This window comes from Paramisgurnus dabryanus, chromosome 4 (genome assembly GCF_030506205.2).
Source record: "Paramisgurnus dabryanus chromosome 4, PD_genome_1.1, whole genome shotgun sequence".
In the NCBI taxonomy this organism is placed as follows: domain Eukaryota; kingdom Metazoa; phylum Chordata; class Actinopteri; order Cypriniformes; family Cobitidae; genus Paramisgurnus; species Paramisgurnus dabryanus.
In genome coordinates, this window is record NC_133340.1 from 22,773,847 (window position 1) to 22,796,201 (window position 22,355).

General features: G+C 34.1%; 1 protein-coding gene across 1 annotated transcript in view; it reads right to left on the bottom strand.

The window, feature by feature from the left end:
* Positions 1–838: 838 nt before the first annotated feature.
* LOC135786260 (uncharacterized) overlaps positions 839–22,355 on the bottom strand; it is a 31,446-nt gene continuing 9,929 nt past the window's right edge. Inside the window, exons 11-53 of the mRNA XM_073814592.1 lie at positions 18,361–18,423; positions 18,168–18,230; positions 17,977–18,039; positions 17,594–17,656; positions 17,404–17,466; positions 16,557–16,619; positions 15,794–15,856; positions 15,604–15,666; positions 14,650–14,712; positions 14,460–14,522; positions 11,456–11,518; positions 11,271–11,333; positions 11,082–11,144; positions 8,179–8,241; positions 7,992–8,054; positions 7,805–7,867; positions 7,618–7,680; positions 7,431–7,493; positions 7,244–7,306; positions 7,057–7,119; positions 6,769–6,831; positions 6,568–6,633; positions 6,371–6,433; positions 6,173–6,229; positions 6,012–6,074; positions 5,758–5,820; positions 5,367–5,429; positions 5,179–5,235; positions 4,979–5,041; positions 4,783–4,845; positions 4,591–4,647; positions 3,617–3,679; positions 3,429–3,485; positions 3,229–3,291; positions 3,033–3,095; positions 2,839–2,895; positions 2,641–2,703; positions 2,444–2,506; positions 2,244–2,306; positions 2,056–2,118; positions 1,859–1,921; positions 1,652–1,714; positions 839–1,506 (exon numbers count right to left, since the gene is read on the bottom strand). Coding sequence (XP_073670693.1) covers positions 1,379–1,506; positions 1,652–1,714; positions 1,859–1,921; positions 2,056–2,118; positions 2,244–2,306; positions 2,444–2,506; positions 2,641–2,703; positions 2,839–2,895; positions 3,033–3,095; positions 3,229–3,291; positions 3,429–3,485; positions 3,617–3,679; positions 4,591–4,647; positions 4,783–4,845; positions 4,979–5,041; positions 5,179–5,235; positions 5,367–5,429; positions 5,758–5,820; positions 6,012–6,074; positions 6,173–6,229; positions 6,371–6,433; positions 6,568–6,633; positions 6,769–6,831; positions 7,057–7,119; positions 7,244–7,306; positions 7,431–7,493; positions 7,618–7,680; positions 7,805–7,867; positions 7,992–8,054; positions 8,179–8,241; positions 11,082–11,144; positions 11,271–11,333; positions 11,456–11,518; positions 14,460–14,522; positions 14,650–14,712; positions 15,604–15,666; positions 15,794–15,856; positions 16,557–16,619; positions 17,404–17,466; positions 17,594–17,656; positions 17,977–18,039; positions 18,168–18,230; positions 18,361–18,423 — 2,747 coding nt within the window. The 3' untranslated portion in view covers positions 839–1,378. The remainder of the gene's footprint in view (positions 1,507–1,651; positions 1,715–1,858; positions 1,922–2,055; positions 2,119–2,243; positions 2,307–2,443; positions 2,507–2,640; positions 2,704–2,838; positions 2,896–3,032; positions 3,096–3,228; positions 3,292–3,428; positions 3,486–3,616; positions 3,680–4,590; positions 4,648–4,782; positions 4,846–4,978; positions 5,042–5,178; positions 5,236–5,366; positions 5,430–5,757; positions 5,821–6,011; positions 6,075–6,172; positions 6,230–6,370; positions 6,434–6,567; positions 6,634–6,768; positions 6,832–7,056; positions 7,120–7,243; positions 7,307–7,430; positions 7,494–7,617; positions 7,681–7,804; positions 7,868–7,991; positions 8,055–8,178; positions 8,242–11,081; positions 11,145–11,270; positions 11,334–11,455; positions 11,519–14,459; positions 14,523–14,649; positions 14,713–15,603; positions 15,667–15,793; positions 15,857–16,556; positions 16,620–17,403; positions 17,467–17,593; positions 17,657–17,976; positions 18,040–18,167; positions 18,231–18,360; positions 18,424–22,355) is intronic.

Here is a 22,355-nt window from a genome sequence, read left to right on the forward strand (position 1 = left end):
ATGCAAATGACTACTGAATGAGATGCGACTGAAGTCTGTGATGTCACGTCAATGACGTCATTCGTCTCTTGATGTCAGCTTGAAACAGACGGAGGAAAATCTTCATTTGCTGTGAGTAATGTTCTGGTTTCATATAATCTGTCACGGATGATGTAATTTAAAGGGATGATGTTTAAAATGATGTGTGGAACCGTCGCTGTTTGCGAAGTTAGAAAGGTCAGGTTCAGCTATTTTTTTCACAAGGTCTCGGTTAACAGAACTGAAATGAAGAAGAGACTGTCAAGGTGATGCAAAAGAATGACAGAGCCAATCCTGATCCTCCAACTAGATTTTTCAGTTGGTGCTGTGGGCGGATTACATTCGACCTCTTTCTCTCTGTCAGTTCAGTATACCATGTAGTTCATTTACAGGAAAATACTTTATAGTACAAGTACAATAAAGTGTACCCCTGCTCAATAAGGTAAAAAGTGTGATTTAAATTATTTAGGTGTCAACCGTTGCATTAGCATAGCACTTAGCTGACCAACTGTTAAAGAGCTTATCTGTGTGATGAGGCCAAAACAAGAAATAACATATATAATGTATGTTTAATTATAAAAGAATGTGTGTGGGAGGTGTGTGAGCTTCCTTCCTGAAATGAGTAAGCTGCCTGCATTAAGGAGCAGGGAAGTTTAAACTGGGATAACCTGAAGTACACATTTTTAGGAGTACTTGACTGAAATGTGTTACATAATCTTAAAAATCTTTGCATCTGAAGGTGCATATTTAAATGCTTGAAATTACTTTTGTGGAAAAAATGTTTTGTGACAAACACATATCTGAATGATGAATAATTCTTTTTTATTATCAATAATCAACATACATAATTATGCATAATTAAGAGAAATATGGAGCATCAAGCATTATACAGTAGCATAGTTTAGGTATAAGAACATCCCCATTGACCCCACAGAAATATCCCAAATATTTAGACATAAATACAACTACTACAAGAATATAATGTTGTACCTAAGCCCCACAAAAATCTTCAAAAATCTTCAAAATTAAGTTGTATTGCCTCTTTTACACCATTTTTAAAAGTCAAAGTTTTAAATAACCTAATTAACTTGAACTTATTCTAATCCCTTAATGTACACATCTAAATACATTTTAAACAAAAATCTTAATGTTAAGAAAGTACATAATAAATATTGGTCATCAACCTATTGGCCTATACAAAAATTAATAAAAATAATTTTGCATTGACAAAATGTAGAAGCAAAAGACAGAAACTGGTCAAATAAACTGGTCCATGACTATGACTCACTGATAACACGAACAATACTTAAACAATGAAAACATATAGATGCTTAACATTGTGCTTAACATTCACAAACATTTATGATTTTCCCTTTCCTTTATTCTTTACAGTAGTTGTCTGAGTGATAGGTGCCTTAGGTTTTTGAGTTGGGTTCATGGGTTTCTGAGTTGGGGTGTTGGGTTTTTGAGTTGGGTTGTTGCGTTGGGCTTGAGGTGAACAGAAAAGCAAGGAAATTAAGGTAATCTCTTACCAGCATCATATCACAAAAAAAAACCAATGCAATGTTTTGCTCTGAAAATGCAGACAGAATATGAGAAAATATAAAACAAAAGGCTAAGCTCTGTTACTCACCACTGTCACTCTGACTAGCAGTATTTACATTGTCCTTTCCAGATGAATCCTTTTGAGATTTACCTGGGTAAAACAGATTACTGTGATTAAACATTTAAATAGATGTTATGCATTTCATGCAAATTTGACATGGCAACACAGCATCCTTAAAACACAGAGAAACAGGTGGTGATAATATGAAACAAAAGGCTGAGCTCTGTTACTCACCACTGTCACTCTGACCAGATGTGTTTGTGTTGTCCTTTCCAGATGAATCCTTTTGAGATTTACCTGGGTAAAATAGATTACTGTGATTAAACACTCACACTGCATTTCATGCAAAATATGACATGGCAACACAGCATCATCAAAACACAGAGAAACAGGTGATAATATGAAACAAAAGGCTGAGCTCTGTTACTCACCACTGTCGCTCTGACCAGAAGTTTTTGTGTTGTCCTTTCCAGATGACTCATTTTGAGATTTTCCTGGGTAAAACAGATAACTGTGATTAAACATTTTATGCAAAATATGACATGGCAACACAACTCCTTAAAACACAGAGAAACAGGTGGTGATAATATGAAACAAAAGGCTGAGCTCTGTTACTCACCACTGTCACTCTGACCAGAAGTGTTTGTGTTGTCCTTTCCAGATGAATCCTTTTGAGATTTACCTGGGTAAAATAGATTACTGTGATTAAACATTCACACTGCATTTCATGCAAAATATGACATGGCAACACAGCATCCTCAAAACACAGAGAAACAGGTGGTGATAATATGAAACAAAAGGATGAGCTCTGTTACTCACCACTGTCATTCTGACCATCAGTGTTTACATTGTCCTTTCCAGATGAATCCTTTTGAGATTTACCTGGGTAAAACAGATTACTGTGATCAAATATTTTCTGCATTTCATGCAAAATATGACATGGCAACACAGCTCTTTAAAACACAGAGAAACAGTTGGTGATAATATGAAACAAAAAGCTGAGCTCTGTTACTCACCACTGTCACTCTGACCATCAGTGTTTGTGTTGTCCTTTCCGGATGAATCCTTTTGAGATTTACCTGGGTAAAATAGATTACTGTGTTAAACTTTTTCTGCATTTTGTGTTAAATGACGACATGGCAACACAGCATCCTTAAAACACAGGGAAACAAGTGGTGATAATATGAATCAAAAGGCTGAGCTCTGTTACTCACCACTGTCACTCTGACCAGAAGTGTTGTCCTTTCCGGATGAATCCTTTTGAGATTTACCTGTGTAAAATAGATTACTGTGATTAAACATTCACACTGCATTTCATGCAAAATATGACATGGCAACACAACATCCTTAAAACACAGAGAAACAGGTGGTGATAATATGAAACAAAATGCTGAGCTCTGTTACTCACCACTGTCACTCTGAACAGATGTGTTTGTGTTGTCCTTTCCAGATGAATCCTTTTGAGATTTTCCTGGGTAAAATAGATTACAGTGATTAAACTTTTTCTGCATTTTATGCTAAATATGACATGGCAACACAAGCATCATCAAAACACAGAGAAACAGGTGATAATATTAAACAAAAGGATGACCTCTGTTACTCACCACTGTCACTCTGACCATCAGTGTTTGTGTTGTCCTTTTCAGATGAATCCTTTTGAGATTTTCCTGGGTAAAATAGATTACTGTGATTAAACATTCACACTGCATTTCATGCAAAATATGACATGGCAGCACAGAATCCTTAAAACACAGAGAAACATGTGGTGATAATATGAAACATAAGGCTGAGCTCTGTTACTCACCACTGTCACTCTGACCAGAAGTGTTGTCCTTTCCGGATGAATCCTTTTGTGATTTACCTGGGTAAAATAGATTACTGTGATTAAACTTTCACACTGCATTTTGTGTTAAATGGCGACATGGCAACACAGCTTCTTAGAAAACAGAGAAACAGGTGATAATATGAAAAAGGCTGAGCAATGTTACTCACCACTGTCGCTCTGACCAGAAGTGTTTGTGTTGTCCTTTCCGGATGAATCCTTTTGAGATTTACCTGGGTAAAATAAATTACAGTGATTAAACTTTTTCTGCATTTCATGCAAAATATGACATGGCAACACAGCTCCTTAAAACACAGAGAACCAGGTGATAATATGAAACAAAAAGCTGAGCTCTGTTACTCACCACTGTCGCTCTGACCAGAAGTGTTTGTGTTGTCCTTTTCAGATGAATCATTTTGTGATTTACCTGGGTAAAACAGATTACTGTGATCAAACATTTTCTGCATTTCATGCAAAATATGACATGGCAACACAGCTCCTTAAAACACAGAGAACCAGGTGATAATATGAAACAAAAAGCTGAGCTCTGTTACTCACCACTGTCGCTCTGACCAGAAGTGTTTGTGTTGTCCTTTTCAGATGAATCATTTTGTGATTTACCTGGGTAAAACAGATTACTGTGATCAAACATTTTCTGCATTTCATGCAAAATATGACATGGCAACACAGCTCCTTAAAACACAGAGAACCAGGTGATAATATGAAACAAAAAGCTGAGCTCTGTTACTCACCACTGTCGCTCTGACCAGAAGTGTTTGTGTTGTCCTTTTCAGATGAATCATTTTGTGATTTACCTGGGTAAAACAGATTACTGTGATCAAACATTTTCTGCATTTCATGCAAAATATGACATGGCAACACAGCTCCTTAAAACACAGAGAACCAGGTGATAATATGAAACAAAAAGCTGAGCTCTGTTACTCACCACTGTCACTCTGACCATCAGTGTTTGCACTGTCCTTTCCGGATGAATCCTTTTGAGATTTACCTGGGTAAAATAGATTACTGTGTTAAACATTTTCTGCATTTTGTGTTAAATGACGACATGGCAACACAGCATCCTTAAAACACAGGGAAACAAGTGGTGATAATATGAATCAAAAGGCTGAGCTCTGTTACTCACCACTGTCACTCTGACCAGAAGTGTTGTCCTTTCCGGATGAATCCTTTTGAGATTTACCTGGGTAAAATAGATTACTGTGTTAAACATTTTCTGCATTTTGTGTTAAATGACGACATGGCAACACAACATCCTTAAAACACAGAGAAACAGGTGGTGATAATATGAAACAAAATGCTGAGCTCTGTTACTCACCACTGTCACTCTGACCATCAGTGTTTACATTGTCCTTTCCAGATGAATCCTTTTGAGATTTTCCTGGGTAAAATAGATTACAGTGATTAAACTTTTTCTGCATCTTATGCTAAATATGACATGGCAACACAAGCATCATCAAAACACAGAGAAACAGGTGATAATATTAAACAAAAGGATGACCTCTGTTACTCACCACTGTCACTCTGACCATCAGTGTTTGTGTTGTCCTTTTCAGATGAATCCTTTTGAGATTTTCCTGGGTAAAATAGATTACTGTGATTAAACATTCACACTGCATTTCATGCAAAATATGACATGGCAGCACAGAATCCTTAAAACACAGAGAAACATGTGGTGATAATATGAAACAAAAGGCTGAGCTCTGTTACTCACCACTGTCACTCTGACCAGAAGTGTTGTCCTTTCCGGATGAATCCTTTTGTGATTTACCTGGGTAAAATAGATTACTGTGATTAAACTTTCACACTGCATTTTGTGTTAAATGGCGACATGGCAACACAGCTTCTTAGAAAACAGAGAAACAGGTGATAATATGAAAAAGGCTGAGCTATGTTACTCACCACTGTCGCTCTGACCAGAAGTTTTTGTGTTGTCCTTTCCGGATGAATCCTTTTGAGATTTACCTGGGTAAAATAGATTACAGTGATTAAACTTTTTCTGAATTTTTTGCAAAGTATGACATGGCAACACAACATCCTTAAAACACAGAGAAACAGGTGGTGATAATATGAATCAAAAGGCTGAGCTCTGTTACTCACCACTGTCACTCTGACCAGAAGTGTTGTCCTTTCCGGATGAATCCTTTTGAGATTTACCTGTGTAAAATAGATTACTGTGATTAAACATTCACACTGCATTTCATGCAAATATTGACATGGCAACACAGCTCCTTAAAACACAGAGAAACAGGTGGTGATAATATGAAACAAAAGGCTGTGCTCTGTTACTCACCACTGTCACTCTGAGCATTAGTGTTTATGTTGTCCTTTCCAGATGAATCCTTTTGAGATTTACCTGGTTAAAATAGATTACTGTGATTAAACATTGTCTGCATTTTATGCAAAATATTACATGGCATCACAGCTCCTTAAAACACAGAGAAACAGGTGATAATGTAAAAGTAAAGGACTACAATATGGCATCCTTAAGAAACAGAGAAGAACAGAGAAGGGAATATGACACAAATGCTGAGCTCTGTTTCTCACCATTTTTAGTATGATCTTCATCACCTGTTATGTTTTCGCTGGATAAATCCTCATAAAAGTGACCTTAGTGAAAAGTAAAGTTTAATTAAATTTTAATATGAGTTTCATGTGGAATATAAAATTGCAACATGGCATCGTTGGGAATGTTTTTTGTCACTCACGTCTGGAGTTAGGATCTTTAGTGTTCATTATGACTTTTTGGGATGAATCCTCATGACCTTGGTGAAACAGATTATTATTAATAAACTTTTTTCTGTATTTCCTGTGAAATATATCATGGCAACATGGCATCCCTAAGACATAAAAAAGCGAGGAACAAGAGCAAATATGAAAGAAAAGGATGAGCTCTTGTTACTCACTGTTTTCAGTGTGAGCGTCAGCAGTTGTTTTGTTTTCGCTGGATGAAGCCTCCTGATATTGACCTTGATGAAATAAATATGTGTTATTAAACCATATTCTGCATTTCATGTGGAATGCATAATTGCAGAATAGCATCCTTTGGACACAGACAGAAACAGAGGGAATATGGAAAATAAGGCTGTTTATTGTAACTCACGTCTGGCATTAGGATCTTTAGTGTTCACTATGACTTTTTGGGATGAACCCTCATGACCTTGGTGACCTTGGTGACACAGATTATTATGATTAAACTTTGTTCTTTATTTCATGTGAAATATATCATAGCAACATGATAGATATCTTTAAGACATGAAAAACCAGGAGCAAATATGAAAAAAGGGTTAACACTTTTACTCACCATTTTCAGTTTGAGCGTCAGCACTTATTTTGTCTTTGCTGGTTGAATTCTTTTGAGATTGACCTTGATAAAGCAGGTGATTAAGATTAAACTATTTTCTGCATTTCATGTTAAATATAACATGATAACATGCCATACAGAAAAAGAGAAAGAAATAGAGTAAGGTAAAGTGTAAGATTATTGTGGTTATTTTTTTAGCCTTTCATGTAAAATACAACTTAGCATCCTTGAGACAAAATTGGTAAACAGAGAAAGAACTATAAAAAGAGTCTGAGCTCTGTTACTCACTGTTGCCACTGTTGTCTTTAGCATTATTTTTGTCTTTGCTGGATGAATCCTTTTCTGATTGACCTTGGAGATAAAGATTATTTTTGTTAATTTTTCTGCCTTTTATGTCAAATACAACATGGCGTCTTTGAGACAAATAGGTAAACAGAGGAAGAACTATAAAAAGAGTCTGAGCTCTGTTACTCACTGTTGCCACTGTTGTCTTTAGCATTATTTTTGTCTTTGCTGGATGAATCCTTTTCTGATTGACCTTGGAGATAAAGATTATTTTTGTTAATTTTTCTGCCTTTTATGTCAAATACAACATGGCGTCTTTGAGACAAATAGGTAAACAGAGGAAGAACTATAAAAAGAGTCTGAGCTCTGTTACTCACTGTTGCCACTGTTGTCTTTAGCATTATTTTTGTCTTTGCTGGATGAATCCTTTTCAGATTTACCTTGGTGATAAAGATTATTGTCGTTATTTTTTTAGCCTTTCATGAAAAATACAACTTAGCATCCTTGAGACAAATTGGTAAACAGAGAAAGAACTATAAAAAGAGTTAGAGCTCTGTTACTCACTGTTGCCACTGTTGTCTTTAGCATTATTTTTGTCTTTGCTGGATGAATCCTTTTCTGATTGACCTTGGAGATAAAGATTATTTTTGTTAATTTTTCTGCCTTTTATGTCAAATACAACATGGCGTCTTTGAGACAAATAGGTAAACAGAGGAAGAACTATAAAAAGAGTCTGAACTCTGTTACTCACTGTTGCCACTGTTGTCTTTAGCATTATTTTTGTCTTTGCTGGATGAATCCTTTTCTGATTGACCTTGGAGATAAAGATTATTTTTGTTAATTTTTCTGCCTTTTATGTCAAATACAACATGGCGTCTTTGAGACAAATAGGTAAACAGAGGAAGAACTATAAAAAGAGTCTGAGCTCTGTTACTCACTGTTGCCACTGTTGTCTTTAGCATTATTTTTGTCTTTGCTGGATGAATCCTTTTCAGATTTACCTTGGTGATAAAGATTATTGTCGTTATTTTTTTAGCCTTTCATGAAAAATACAACTTAGCATCCTTGAGACAAATTGGTAAACAGAGAAAGAACTATAAAAAGAGTTAGAGCTCTGTTACTCACTGTTGCCACTGTTGTCTTTAGCATTATTTTTGTCTTTGCTGGATGAATCCTTTTCTGATTGACCTTGGAGATAAAGATTATTTTTGTTAATTTTTCTGCCTTTCATGTAAAAAACAACTTGGCATCCTTAAGACAAATTGGTAAACAGAGAAAGAACTATAAAAAGAGTTAGAGCTCTGTTACTCACGGTTGCCACTGTTATCTCCAGCATTATTTTTATTTTCGCTGGATGAATCCTCTGTAGATTGACCTTGATAAAAAATATTATTTTGGTTATTTTTTTGCTGCCTTTCATGTAAAATACAACTTGGCATCCTTAAGACAAATTGGGAAATAGAGACGAAACTATAAAAGAAGAGTCTGAGCTCTTTACTCACTGTTGCTACTGTTATTTCCAGCATTATTTTTATTTTCGCTGGATGAATCCTCTGTAGATTGACCTTGGTAAAAAATAATATTTTGGTTAAACTTTATTCTGCCTTTTATGTAAAATACAACTTGGCATCCTTGAGACAAATTGGGAAACAGAGAAGGAAATATAATAAAAGAGTCTGAACTCTGTTACTCACTGTTGCCACTGTTATCTCCAGCATTATTTTTGTCTTTGCTGGATGAATCTTTTTCAGATTGACCTTGGTGATAAAGATTATTTTGGTTATTTTTTTCCTCCTTTCATGTAAAATACAACTTGGCATTCTTGAGACAAATTGGTAAACAGAGAAAGAACTATAAAAAGAGTCTGAGCTCTGTTACTCACTGTTGTAAATTGTATAATATATTATATATATATATATATATATATATATATATATATATATATATATATATATATATACTGAATATTATATTAAGAGGAAATAATAAATCGACAGCTCATTTAGAAAATGAAGGTAATTTTTTTACTAACCAAGCGATATAGCGAATCATCTTAATTATTATTTCATAAATAAAATAAATAATTTTAAAAGCACTACACAGCCACACAAGACTGACTTATCAAAAACACTGATAAATAAGATGATGGAAGGTAAAACATGCAGCTTTAAATTTAAGAAAGTTAGTGATTCTAAAGTAGAATTGCTTTTGATGAATTGTAAAGATAAACCACCTCGTGTTGACTAACTTGAACATAAATTGCTTAAACCAATAATTACAATCATTGCTCCTATTATTGCTCATGTAATTAATATGTGCTTTACGGAGAATATATGTTTGCAATCTTGGAAAATATGTAAAGTTGTACCAATACCTAAAAATAAAAAAATGCCTTTCTCTGGATTAAATAGTAGACCAATAAGTTTTTTACCAATTCTTGGTAAAATAATGGAGAGAATAGTTTATGAACAGATTCAGTCTTACTTTTTAAATAATGATTTAATTACAAATTTTCAGCATGCATATAGAGAAAAACAATCGACAGCCACTGCTCTGACTCAGATGGTTGATGATTGGTTCAAAGATATAGAGGAGAGGAAAATAATAGGTGTTGTAATGCTTGATTTCACTGCAGCATTTTATATAATTGACAACGACTTACAGTTTAAAAAATTGGAATATTATGGTTTTTCACAAACTGCATTGTTATTGATGGAAAGTTATTTGATGGATAGAAGACAATTCGTTTATTTAAATGGAAGTTTTTCAAAGGTAAGGGTTGTAGAACATGGCGTGCCTCAAGGAAGTTGTCTTGGGCTACTCCTTTACACAATCTTTACCAATGATCTTCCATCTGTTTTAGATAAAGCAAGCATATCAATGTTTGCTGATGATTCTACTATATATTTAGCAGGAACTGATTTTGGGGATTTAAATACAAAATTACAAAGAGAGTTACAGTGAGTGCTGGACTGGATAAGAAGTAACAAATTGATTCTTAATGTATCTAAAATTAATTGTTTACTGGTTGGAACTTCTTAATCCTTATTTTCCAAACCAAAACTTAAACTCAGTATAGACCATAAACCTCTAGAGCAAAGAGAAGAGGCTAAACACTTGGGAGTAATGATAGATAGTAGATTGTGTTGGGATATGCATGTTCAGAAGTTGGCAATTCAAATGGGAAACACTTTGTCTGTTAATAAAAGGTGTGCAAAATATTTTACACCACACACACCATTAAACAAGTACTTAATGCTTTGTTTTTTTCACACCTTGATTTTTGCTCTGTGGTTTGGTCTAGTACTTCAACAATTAGTATAAAAAAATTACAAGTAGGGATGCTAAACAATTAATCGCGATTAATCGCTAGCAGAATAAAAGTTTTTGTTTACATCACATATGTGTGTAAACTGTGTATAATAAATATGTATATATATAAATATGAACACATTCATGTATAATTTTAAGAAAAAAAAAATTATATATTAAGTATTTATATTTATATATAATATAAATTATACATAAATATACAAATGTATATACACATGTAAACATTTCTAAAACATATACATGCATGTGTGTACATTTATTTATACAAATTTATTATACACAGTTCACACACATATATGATGTAAACAAACACTTTTATTCTGCTAACGATTAATCACGATTAATTGTTTAGCATCCCTAATTACAAGTGATTCAGAATAATGTAATATTGTGATGTGGTACATGCATTGTCACATAAAAAGATTATAGGACCCCAGGAAGAATAGCTTTTAGCTTATGCTAAAGCTAATGGGGATCCAAATAAAACAAACAAACAAAACAAACAAACTGTTCCCCCTGTTGTCTTTAGCATTATTTTTGTCTATGCTGGATGAATCCTTTTCTGATTGACCTTAGTAAAATAGATTAATTTGGTTATTTTTTTCTCCCTTTTATGTAAAATACAACTTGGCATCCTTAAGACAAAATGGGAAACAGAGTAAATAGAATAGAAGAGTCTAAGCTCTGTTACTTACTGTTGCCACTGTTATCTCCAGCATTGTTTTTGTCTTTGCTGGATGAATCCTTTCCAGATTTACCTTAGTGATGAAGATTATTTTGGTTAAAACTTTTTTCTACCTTTTATGTCAAATACAATATGGCATCCTTGAGACAAATTCGTAAACAGAGGAAAATAATAGAAGAGTCTGAGCTCTGTTACTTACTGTTGCCACTGTTATCTCCAGATTTATTTTTGTCCTTGCTGGATGAATCCTTTCCAGATTGACCTTAGTGATAAAGATTATTTTGGTTAAAACTTTTTTCTGCCTTTTATGTCAAATACAACATGACATCCTTGAGACAAATTGGTAAATAAGAAAAAAAAAAGAGTCTGAGCTCTGTTACTCACTGTTGCCACTGTTATCTCCAGAATTATTTTTGTCTTTGCTGGATGAATCCTTTCCAGATTGACCTAAGTGATAAAGATTATTTGGTTAAAACTTTTTTCTGACTTTTATGTCAAATACAACATGGCATCCTTGAGACAAATTGGGAAACTGAGAAGGAAATATAATAGAAGAGTCTGAGCTCTGTTACTCACTGTTGCCACTGTTATCTCCGGAATTATTTTTGTCTTTGCTGGATGAATCCTTTCCAGATTGACCTTAGTGATGAAGGTTATTTTGGTTAAAACTTTTTTCTGCCTTTTATGTCAGATACAACATGCTATCCTTGAGACAAATTGGTAAGTAGAGGAAAAATAAAAAAAAGAGTCTTAGCTCTGTTACTCACTGTTGCCACTGTTATCTCCAGAATTGTTTTTGTCTTTGCTGGATGAATCCTTTCCAGATTGACCTTAGTGATAAAGGTTATTTTGGTTAAAACTTTTTTCTGCCTTTTATGTCAGATACAACATGCCATCCTTGAGACAAATTGGTAAGTAGAGGAAAAATAAAAAAAAGAGTCTTAGCTCTGTTACTCACTGTTGCCACTGTTATCTCCAGAATTATTTTTGTCCTTGCTGGATGAATCCTTTCCAGATTGACCTTAGTGATAAAGATTATTTTGGTTAAAAAAAAATTCTGCCTTTTATGTCAAATACAACATGGCATCCTTGAGACAAATTCGTATACAGAGGAAAATAATAGAAGAGTCTGAGCTCTGTTACTTACTGTTGCCACTGTTATCTCCAGAATTATTTTTGTCTTTGCTGGATGAATCCTTTCCAGATTGACCTTAGTGATAAAGATTATTTGGTTAAAACTTTTTTCTGATTTTTATGTCAAATACAACATGACATCCTTGAGACAAATTGGGAAACTGAGAAGGAAATTTAATAGAGGAGTCTGAGCTTTGTTACTCACTGTTGCCACTGTTATCTCCAGCATTATTTTTGTCCTTGCTGGATGAATCCTTTCCAGATTGACCTTAGTGATAAAGATTATTTTGGTTAAAACTTTTTTTGGCCTTTCATGTGAAATTCAACATGGCATCCTTGAGACAAATTGGGAAACAGACACAAAACTATAAAAAAAAGAGTCTGAGTTCTGTTACTCACTGTTGCTACTGTTATCCTTAGCATTATGTTTATTTTCGCTGGATGAATCCTCTGTAGATTGACCTTGGTGATGAAGATTATTTTGATTAAAACTTTTTCTGCCTTATATGTAAGATACAACATTAGATCTTTTCATGCCTTTCATGTAAAATACAACTTGGCATTCTTGAGACAAATTGGGAAACAGAGAAGGAAATATAATAGAAGAGTCTGAGATTTGTTACTCACTGTTGCCACTGTTATCTTCAGAATTATTTTTGTCTTTGCTGGATGAATCTTTTCCAGATTGACCTTAGTGATAAAGATTATTTTGGTTAAAACTTTTTCCTGCCTTTCATGTGAAATTTAACATGGCATCCCTGAGACAAATTGGGAAACAGATTAAAAACAGTGTCTGAGATCTGTTACTCACTGTTGCCACTGTTATCCTTAGCATTATGTTTATTTTCGCTGGATGAATCCTCTGTAGATTGACCTTAGTGATGAAGATTATTTTGATTAGAACTTTTTCTGCCTTATATGTAACATACAACATTAGATCCTTTCATGCCTTTCATGTAAAACACAACTTGACACCCTTGACACAAATTGGGAAACTGAGAAGGAAATACAACATGACATCCTTGAGACAAATAGGTAAATAGAGGTAAAATAAAAAAAGAGTCTGAGCTCTGTTACTCACTGTTGCCACTGTTATCTCCAGAATTATTTTTGTCTTTGCTGGATGAATCCTTTCCAGATTGACCTTAGTGATAAAGATTATTTTGGTTAAAACTTTTTTCTGCCTTTTATGTCAAATACAACATGGCATCCTTGAGACAAATTCGTATACAGAGGAAAATAACAGAAGAGTCTGAGCTCTGTTACTTACTGTTGCCACTGTTATCTCCAGAATTATTTTTGTCCTTGCTGGATGAATCCTTTCCAGATTGACCTTAGTGATAAAGATTATTTGGTTAAAACTTTTTTCTGATTTTTATGTCAAATTCAACATGACATCCTTGAGACAAATTGGGAAACTGAGAAGGAAATTTAATAGAGGAGTCTGAGCTTTGTTACTCACTGTTGCCACTGTTATCTCCAGCATTATTTTTGTCCTTGCTGGATGAATCCTTTCCAGATTGACCTTAGTGATAAAGATTATTTTGGTTAAAACTTTTTTTGGCCTTTCATGTGAAATTCAACATGGCATCCTTGAGACAAATTGGGAAACAGACACAAAACTATAAAAAAAAGAGTCTGAGTTCTGTTACTCACTGTTGCTACTGTTATCCTTAGCATTATGTTTATTTTCGCTGGATGAATCCTCTGTAGATTGACCTTGGTGATGAAGATTATTTTGATTAAAACTTTTTCTGCCTTTCATGTGAAATTTAACATGGCATCCTTGAGACAAATTGGGAAACAGATTAAAAACAGTGTCTGAGTTCTGTTACTCACTGTTGCCACTGTTATCCTTAGCATTATGTTTATTTCCGCTGGATGAATCCTCTGTAGATTGACCTTAGTGATGAAGATTATTTTGATTAAAACTTGTTCTGCCTTATATGTAACATACAACATTAGATCCTTTCATGCCTTTCATGTAAAACACAACTTGGCATTCTTGAGACAAATAGGTAAATAGAGGTAAAATAAAAAAAGAGTCTGAGCTCTGTTACTCACTGTTGCCACTGTTATCTCCAGAATTATTTTTGTCCTTGCTGGATGAATCCTTTCCAGATTGACCTTAGTGATAAAGATTATTTTGGTTAAAACTTTTTTCTGCCTTTTATGTCAGATACAACATGACATCCTTGAGACAAATTGGTAAACAGAGTAAATATAATAGAAGAGTCTGAGCTCTGTTACTCACTGTTGCCACTGTTATCTCCAGAATTGTTTTTGTCTTTGCTGGATGAATCCTTTCCAGATTGACCTTAGTGATAAAGATTATTTTGGTTAAAACTTTTTTCTGCCTTTTATGTCAGATACAACATGACATCCTTGAGACAAATTGGTAAACAGAGTAAATATAATAGAAGAGTCTGAGCTCTGTTACTCACTGTTGCCACTGTTATCTCCAGAATTATTTTTGTCTTTGCTGGATGAATCCTTTCCAGATTGACCTAAGTGATAAAGATTATTCGGTTAAAACTTTTTTTCTGACTTTTATGTGAAATACAACATGGCATCCTTGAGACAAATTGGGAAACTGAGAAGGAAATTTAATAGAAGAGTCTGAGCTCTGTTACTCACTGTTGCCACTGTTATCTCCAGCATTATTTTTGTCTTTGCTGGATGAATCCTTTCCAGATTGACCTTAGTGATAAAGGTTATTTTGGTTAAAACTTTTTTCTGCCTTTTATGTCAGATACAACATGACATCCTTGAGACAAATTGGTATAGAGAGGAAATATAATAGAAGAGTCTGAGCTCTGGTACTCACTGTTGCCACTGTTATCTCCAGAATTATTTTTGTCTTTGCTGGATGAATCCTTTCCAGATTGACCTTAGTGATAAAGATTATTTTGGTTAAAACTTTTTTTCTGCCTTTTATGTCAGATACAACATGGCATCCTTGAGACAAATTGGTAAAAAGAGGGAAAATAAAAAAAGAGTCTGAGCTCTGTTACTTACTGTTGCCACTGTTATCTCCAGAATTATTTTTGTCCTTGCTGGATGAATCCTTTCCAGATTGACCTTAGTGATAAAGGTTATTTTGGTTAAAACTTTTTTCTGCCTTTTATGTCAGATACAACATGACATCCTTGAGACAAATTGGTAAGTAGAGGAAAAATAAAAAAAGAGTCTGAGCTCTGTTACTCACTGTTGCCACTGTTATCTCCAGAATTATTTTTGTCCTTGCTGGATGAATCCTTTCCAGATTGACCTTAGTGATAAAGATTATTTTGGTTAAAACTTTTTTCTGCCTTTTATGTCAGATACAACATGACATCCTTGAGACAAATTGGTAAACAGAGTAAATATAATAGAAGAGTCTGAGCTCTGTTACTCACTGTTGCCACTGTTATCTCCAGAATTGTTTTTGTCTTTGCTGGATGAATCCTTTCCAGATTGACCTTAGTGATAAAGATTATTTTGGTTAAAACTTTTTTCTGCCTTTTATGTCAGATACAACATGACATCCTTGAGACAAATTGGTAAACAGAGTAAATATAATAGAAGAGTCTGAGCTCTGTTACTCACTGTTGCCACTGTTATCTCCAGAATTATTTTTGTCTTTGCTGGATGAATCCTTTCCAGATTGACCTAAGTGATAAAGATTATTTGGTTAAAACTTTTTTTCTGACTTTTATGTGAAATACAACATGGCATCCTTGAGACAAATTGGGAAACTGAGAAGGAAATTTAATAGAAGAGTCTGAGCTCTGTTACTCACTGTTGCCACTGTTATCTCCAGAATTATTTTTGTCTTTGCTGGATGAATCCTTTCCAGATTGACCTTAGTGATAAAGGTTATTTTGGTTAAAACTTTTTTCTGCCTTTTATGTCAGATACAACATGACATCCTTGAGACAAATTGGTATAGAGAGGAAATATAATAGAAGAGTCTGAGCTCTGGTACTCACTGTTGCCACTGTTATCTCCAGAATTATTTTTGTCTTTGCTGGATGAATCCTTTCCAGATTGACCTTAGTGATAAAGATTATTTTGGTTAAAACTTTTTTTCTGCCTTTTATGTCAGATACAACATGGCATCCTTGAGACAAATTGGTAAAAAGAGGGAAAATAAAAAAAGAGTCTGAGCTCTGTTACTTACTGTTGCCACTGTTATCTCCAGAATTATTTTTGTCCTTGCTGGATGAATCCTTTCCAGATTGACCTTAGTGATAAAGGTTATTTTGGTTAAAACTTTTTTCTGCCTTTTATGTCAGATACAACATGACATCCTTGAGACAAATTGGTAAGTAGAGGAAAAATAAAAAAGAGTCTAAGCTCTGTTACTCACTGTTGCCACTGTTATCTCCAGAATTATTTTTGTCCTTGCTGGATGAATCCTTTCCAGATTGACCTAAGTGATAAAGATTATTTGGTTAAAACTTTTTTTCTGATTTTTATGTCAAATACAACATGACATCCTTGAGACAAATTGGGAAACTGAGAATGAAAATTTAATAGAGGAGTCTGAGCTTTGTTACTCACTGTTGCCACTGTTATCTCCAGCATTATTTTTGTCCTTGCTGGATGAATCCTTTCCAGATTGACCTTAGTGATAAAGATTATTTTGGTTAAAACTTTTTTTGGCCTTTCATGTGAAATTCAACATGGCATCCTTGAGACAAATTGGGAAACAGAGAAAAAACTATAAAAAAAGAGTCTGAGTTCTGTTACTCACTGTTGCCACTGTTATCCTTAGCATTATGTTTATTTTCGCTGGATGAATCCTCTGTAGATTGACCTTAGTGATGAAGATTATTTTGATTAAAACTTGTTCTGCCTTATATGTAACATACAACATTAGATCCTTTCATGCCTTTCATGTAAAACACAACTTGGCATTCTTGAGACAAATTGGGAAACTGAGAAGGAAATACAACATGACATCCTTGAGACAAATAGGTAAATAGAGGTAAAATAAAAAAAGAGTCTGAGCTCTGTTACTCACTGTTGCCACTGTTATCTCCAGAATTATTTTTGTCCTTGCTGGATGAATCCTTTCCAGATTGACCTTAGTGATAAAGATTATTTTGGTTAAAACTTTTTTCTGCCTTTTATGTCAGATACAACATGACATCCTTGAGACAAATTGGTAAACAGAGTAAATATAATAGAAGAGTCTGAGCTCTGTTACTCACTGTTGCCACTGTTATCTCCAGAATTGTTTTTGTCTTTGCTGGATGAATCCTTTCCAGATTGACCTTAGTGATAAAGATTATTTTGGTTAAAACTTTTTTCTGCCTTTTATGTCAGATACAACATGGCATCCTTGAGACAAATTGGTAAATAGAGGGAAAATAAAAAAAGAGTCTGAGCTCTGTTACTTACTGTTGCCACTGTTATCTCCAGAATTATTTTTGTCTTTGCTGGATGAATCCTTTCCAGATTGACCTAAGTGATAAAGATTATTTGGTTAAAACTTTTTTTCTGACTTTTATGTGAAATACAACATGGCATCCTTGAGACAAATTGGGAAACTGAGAAGGACATTTAATAGAAGAGTCTGAGCTCTGTTACTCACTGTTGCCACTGTTATCTCCGGAATTATTTTTGTCCTTGCTGGGTGAATGCTCTGCAGATTGACCTTAGTGATAAAGGTTATTTTGGTTAAAACTTTTTTCTGCCTTTTATGTCAGATACAACATGGCATCCTTGAGACAAATTGGTTAATAGAGGGAAAATAAAAAAAGAGTCTGAGCTCTGTTACTTACTGTTGCCACTGTTATCTCCAGAATTATTTTTGTCTTTGCTGGATGAATCCTTTCCAGATTGACCTTAGTGATAAAGATGATTTTGGTTAAAACTTTTTTTCTGCCTTTTATGTCAGATACAACATGGCATCCTTGAGACAAATTGGTAAATAGAGTGAAAATAAAAAAAGAGTCTGAGCTCTGTTACTTACTGTTGCCACTGTTATCTCCAGAATTATTTTTGTCCTTGCTGGATGAATCCTTTCCAGATTGACCTAAGTGATAAAGATTATTTGGTTAAAACTTTTTTTCTGATTTTTATGTCAAATACAACATGACATCCTTGAGACAAATTGGGATACTGAGAAGGAAATTTAATAGAGGAGTCTGAGCTTTGTTACTCACTGTTGCCACTGTTATCTCCAGCATTATTTTTGTCCTTGCTGGATGAATCCTTTCCAGATTGACCTAAGTGATAAAGATTATTTTGGTTAAAACTTTTTTTGGCCTTTCATGTGAAATTCAACATGGCATCCTTGAGACAAATTGGGAAACAGAGAAAAAACTATAAAAAAAAGAGTCTGAGTTCTGTTACTCACTGTTGCCACTGTTATCCTTAGCATTATGTTTATTTTCGCTGGATGAATCCTCTGTAGATTGACCTTGTTGATGAAGATTATTTTTATTAAAACTTTTTCTGCCTTATATGTAACATACAACATTAGATCTTTTCATGCCTTTAATGTAAAATACAACTTGGCATTCTTGAGACAAATTGGGAAACAGAGAAGGAAATATAATAGAAGAGTCTGAGCTCTGTTACTCACTGTTGCCACTGTTATCCTTAGCATTATGTTTTTTTTCGCTGGATGAATCCTCTGTAGATTGACCTTGGTGATGAAGATTATTTTGGTTAAAACTTTTTTCTGCCTTTTATGTCAAATACAACATGACATCATTAAGACAAATTGGTAAACAGAGAAGAAAATATAATAGAAGAGTCTGAGATTTGTTACTCACTGTTGCCACTGTTATCTTCAGAATTATTTTTGTCTTTGCTGGATGAATCTTTTCCAGATTGACCTTAGTGATAAAGATTATTTTGGTTAAAACTTTTTCCTGCCTTTCATGTGAAATTTAACTTTGCATCCTTGAGACAAATTGGGAAACAGATTAAAAACAGTGTCTGAGTTCTGTTACTCACTGTTGCCACTGTTATCCTTAGCATTATGTTTATTTTCGCTGGATGAATCCTCTGTAGATTGACCTTAGTGATGAAGATTATTTTGATTAAAACTTTTTCTGCCTTATATGTAACATACAACATTAGATCCTTTCATGCCTTTCATGTAAAACACAACTTGGCATTCTTGAGACAAATTGGGAAACTGAGAAGGAAATACAACATGACATCCTTGAGACAAAAAGGTAAATAGAGGAAAAATAAAAAAGAGCTAGCTCTGTTACTCACTGTTGCCACTGTTATCTCCGGAATTATTTTTGTCCTTGCTGGATGAATCCTTTCCAGATTGACCTAAGTGATAAAGATTATTTGGTAAAAACGTTTTTTCTGACTTTTATGTGAAATACAACATGGCATCCTTGAGACAAATTGGGAAACTGAGAAGGAAATTTAATAGAAGAGTCTGAGCTCTGTTACTCACTGTTGCCACTGTTATCTCCGGAATTATTTTTGTCTTTGCTGGATGAATCCTTTCCAGATTGACCTTAGTGATAAAGGTTATTTTGGTTAAAACTTTTTTCTACCTTTTATGTCAAATACAATATGGCATCCTTGAGACAAATTCGTATACAGAGGAAAATAACAGAAGAGTCTGAGCTCTGTTACTTACTGTTGCCACTGTTATCTCCAGAATTATTTTTGTCCTTGCTGGATGAATCCTTTCCAGATTGACCTTAGTGATAAAGGTTATTTTGGTTAAAACTTTTTTTTGCCTTTTATGTCAGATACAACATGGCATCCTTGAGACAAATTGGTATACAGAGGAAATATAATAGAAGAGTCTGAGCTCTGTTACTCACTGTTGCCACTGTTATCTCCAGAATTATTTTTGTCCTTGCTGGATGAATCCTTTCCAGATTGACCTTAGTGATAAAGGTTATTTTGGTTAAAACTTTTTTTTGCCTTTTATGTCAGATACAACATGACATCCTTGAGACAAATTGGTATACAGAGGAAATATAATAGAAGAGTCTGAGCTCTGTTACTCACTGTTGCCACTGTTATCTCCAGAATTATTTTTGTCTTTGTTGGATGAATCCTTTCCAGATTGACCTTAGTGATAAAGGTTATTTTGGTTAAAACTTTTTTCTGCCTTTTATGTCAAATACAGCATGGCATTCTTGAGACAAATTGGTAAACAGAGAAGGAAATATAATAGAAGAGTCTGAACTATGTTACTCACTGTTGCCACTGTTATCTCCAGAATTATTTTTGTCCTTGCTGGATGAATCCTTTCCAGATTGACCTAAGTGATAAAGATTATTTGGTTAAAACTTTTTTCTGATTTTTATGTCAAATACAACATGACATCCTTGAGACAAATTGGGAAAATGAGAAGGAAATTTAATAGAGGAGTCTGAGCTTTGTTACTCACTGTTGCCACTGTTATCTCCAGCATTATTTTTGTCCTTGCTGGATGAATCCTTTCCAGATTGACCTTAGTGATAAAGATTATTTTGGTTAAAACTTTTTTTGGCCTTTCATGTGAAATTCAACATGGCATCCTTGAGACAAATTGGGAAACAGAGACAAAACTATTAAAAAAAAGAGTCTAAGTTCTGTTACTCACTGTTGCCACTTTTATCCTTAGCATTATGTTTATTTTCGCTGGATGAATCCTCTGTAGATTGACCTTGGTGATGAAGATTATTTTGATTAAAACTTTTTCTGCCTTATATGTAACATACAACATTAGATCTTTTCATGCCTTTAATGTAAAATACAACTTGGCATTCTTGAGACAAATTGGGAAACAGAGAAGGAAATATAATAGAAGAGTCTGAGATTTGTTACTCACTGTTGCCACTGTTATCTTCAGAATTATTTTTGTCTTTGCTGGATGAATCTTTTCCAGATTGACCTTAGTGATAAAGATTATTTTGGTTAAAACTTTTTCCTGCCTTTCATGTGAAATTTAACTTTGCATCCTTGAGACAAATTGGGAAACAGATTAAAAACAGTGTCTGAGTTCTGTTACTCACTGTTGCCACTGTTATCCTTAGCATTATGTTTTTTTTCGCTGGATGAATCCTCTGTAGATTGACCTTGGTGATGAAGATTATTTTGGTTAAAACTTTTTTCTGCCTTTTATGTCAAATACAACATGACATCATTAAGACAAATTGGTAAACAGAGAAGAAAATATAATAGAAGAGTCTGAGATTTGTTACTCACTGTTGCCACTGTTATCTTCAGAATTATTTTTGTCTTTGCTGGATGAATCTTTTCCAGATTGACCTTAGTGATAAAGATTATTTTGGTTAAAACTTTTTCCTGCCTTTCATGTGAAATTTAACTTGGCATCCTTGAGACAAATTGGGAAACAGATTAAAAACAGTGTCTGAGTTCTGTTACTCACTGTTGCCACTGTTATCCTTAGCATTATGTTTATTTTCGCTGGATGAATCCTCTGTAGATTGACCTTAGTGATGAAGATTATTTTGATTAAAACTTTTTCTGCCTTATATGTAACATACAACATTAGATCCTTTCATGCCTTTCATGTAAAACACAACTTGGCATTCTTGAGACAAATTGGGAAACTGAGAAGGAAATACAACATGACATCCTTGAGACAAATAGGTAAATAGAGGAAAAATAAAAAAGAGCTAGCTCTGTTACTCACTGTTGCCACTGTTATCTCCGGAATTATTTTTGTCTTTGCTGGATGAATCCTTTCCAGATTGACCTTAGTGATAAAGGTTATTTTGGTTAAAACCTTTTTCTACCTTTTATGTCAAATACAATATGGCATCCCTGAGACAAATTGGTATACAGAGGAAATATAATAGAAGAGTCTGAGCTCTGTTACTCACTGTTGCCACTGTTATCTCCAGAATTATTTTTGTCCTTGCTGGATGAATCCTTTCCAGATTGACCTTAGTGATAAAGGTTATTTTGGTTAAAACTTTTTTTTGCCTTTTATGTCAGATACAACATGACATCCTTGAGACAAATTGGTATACAGAGGAAATATAATAGAAGAGTCTGAGCTCTGTTACTCACTGTTGCCACTGTTATCTCCAGAATTATTTTTGTCTTTGCTGGATGAATCCTTTCCAGATTGACCTTAGTGATAAAGATTATTTTGGTTAAAACTTTTTTCTGCCTTTTATGTCAGATACAACATGACATCCTTGAGACAAATTGGTATACA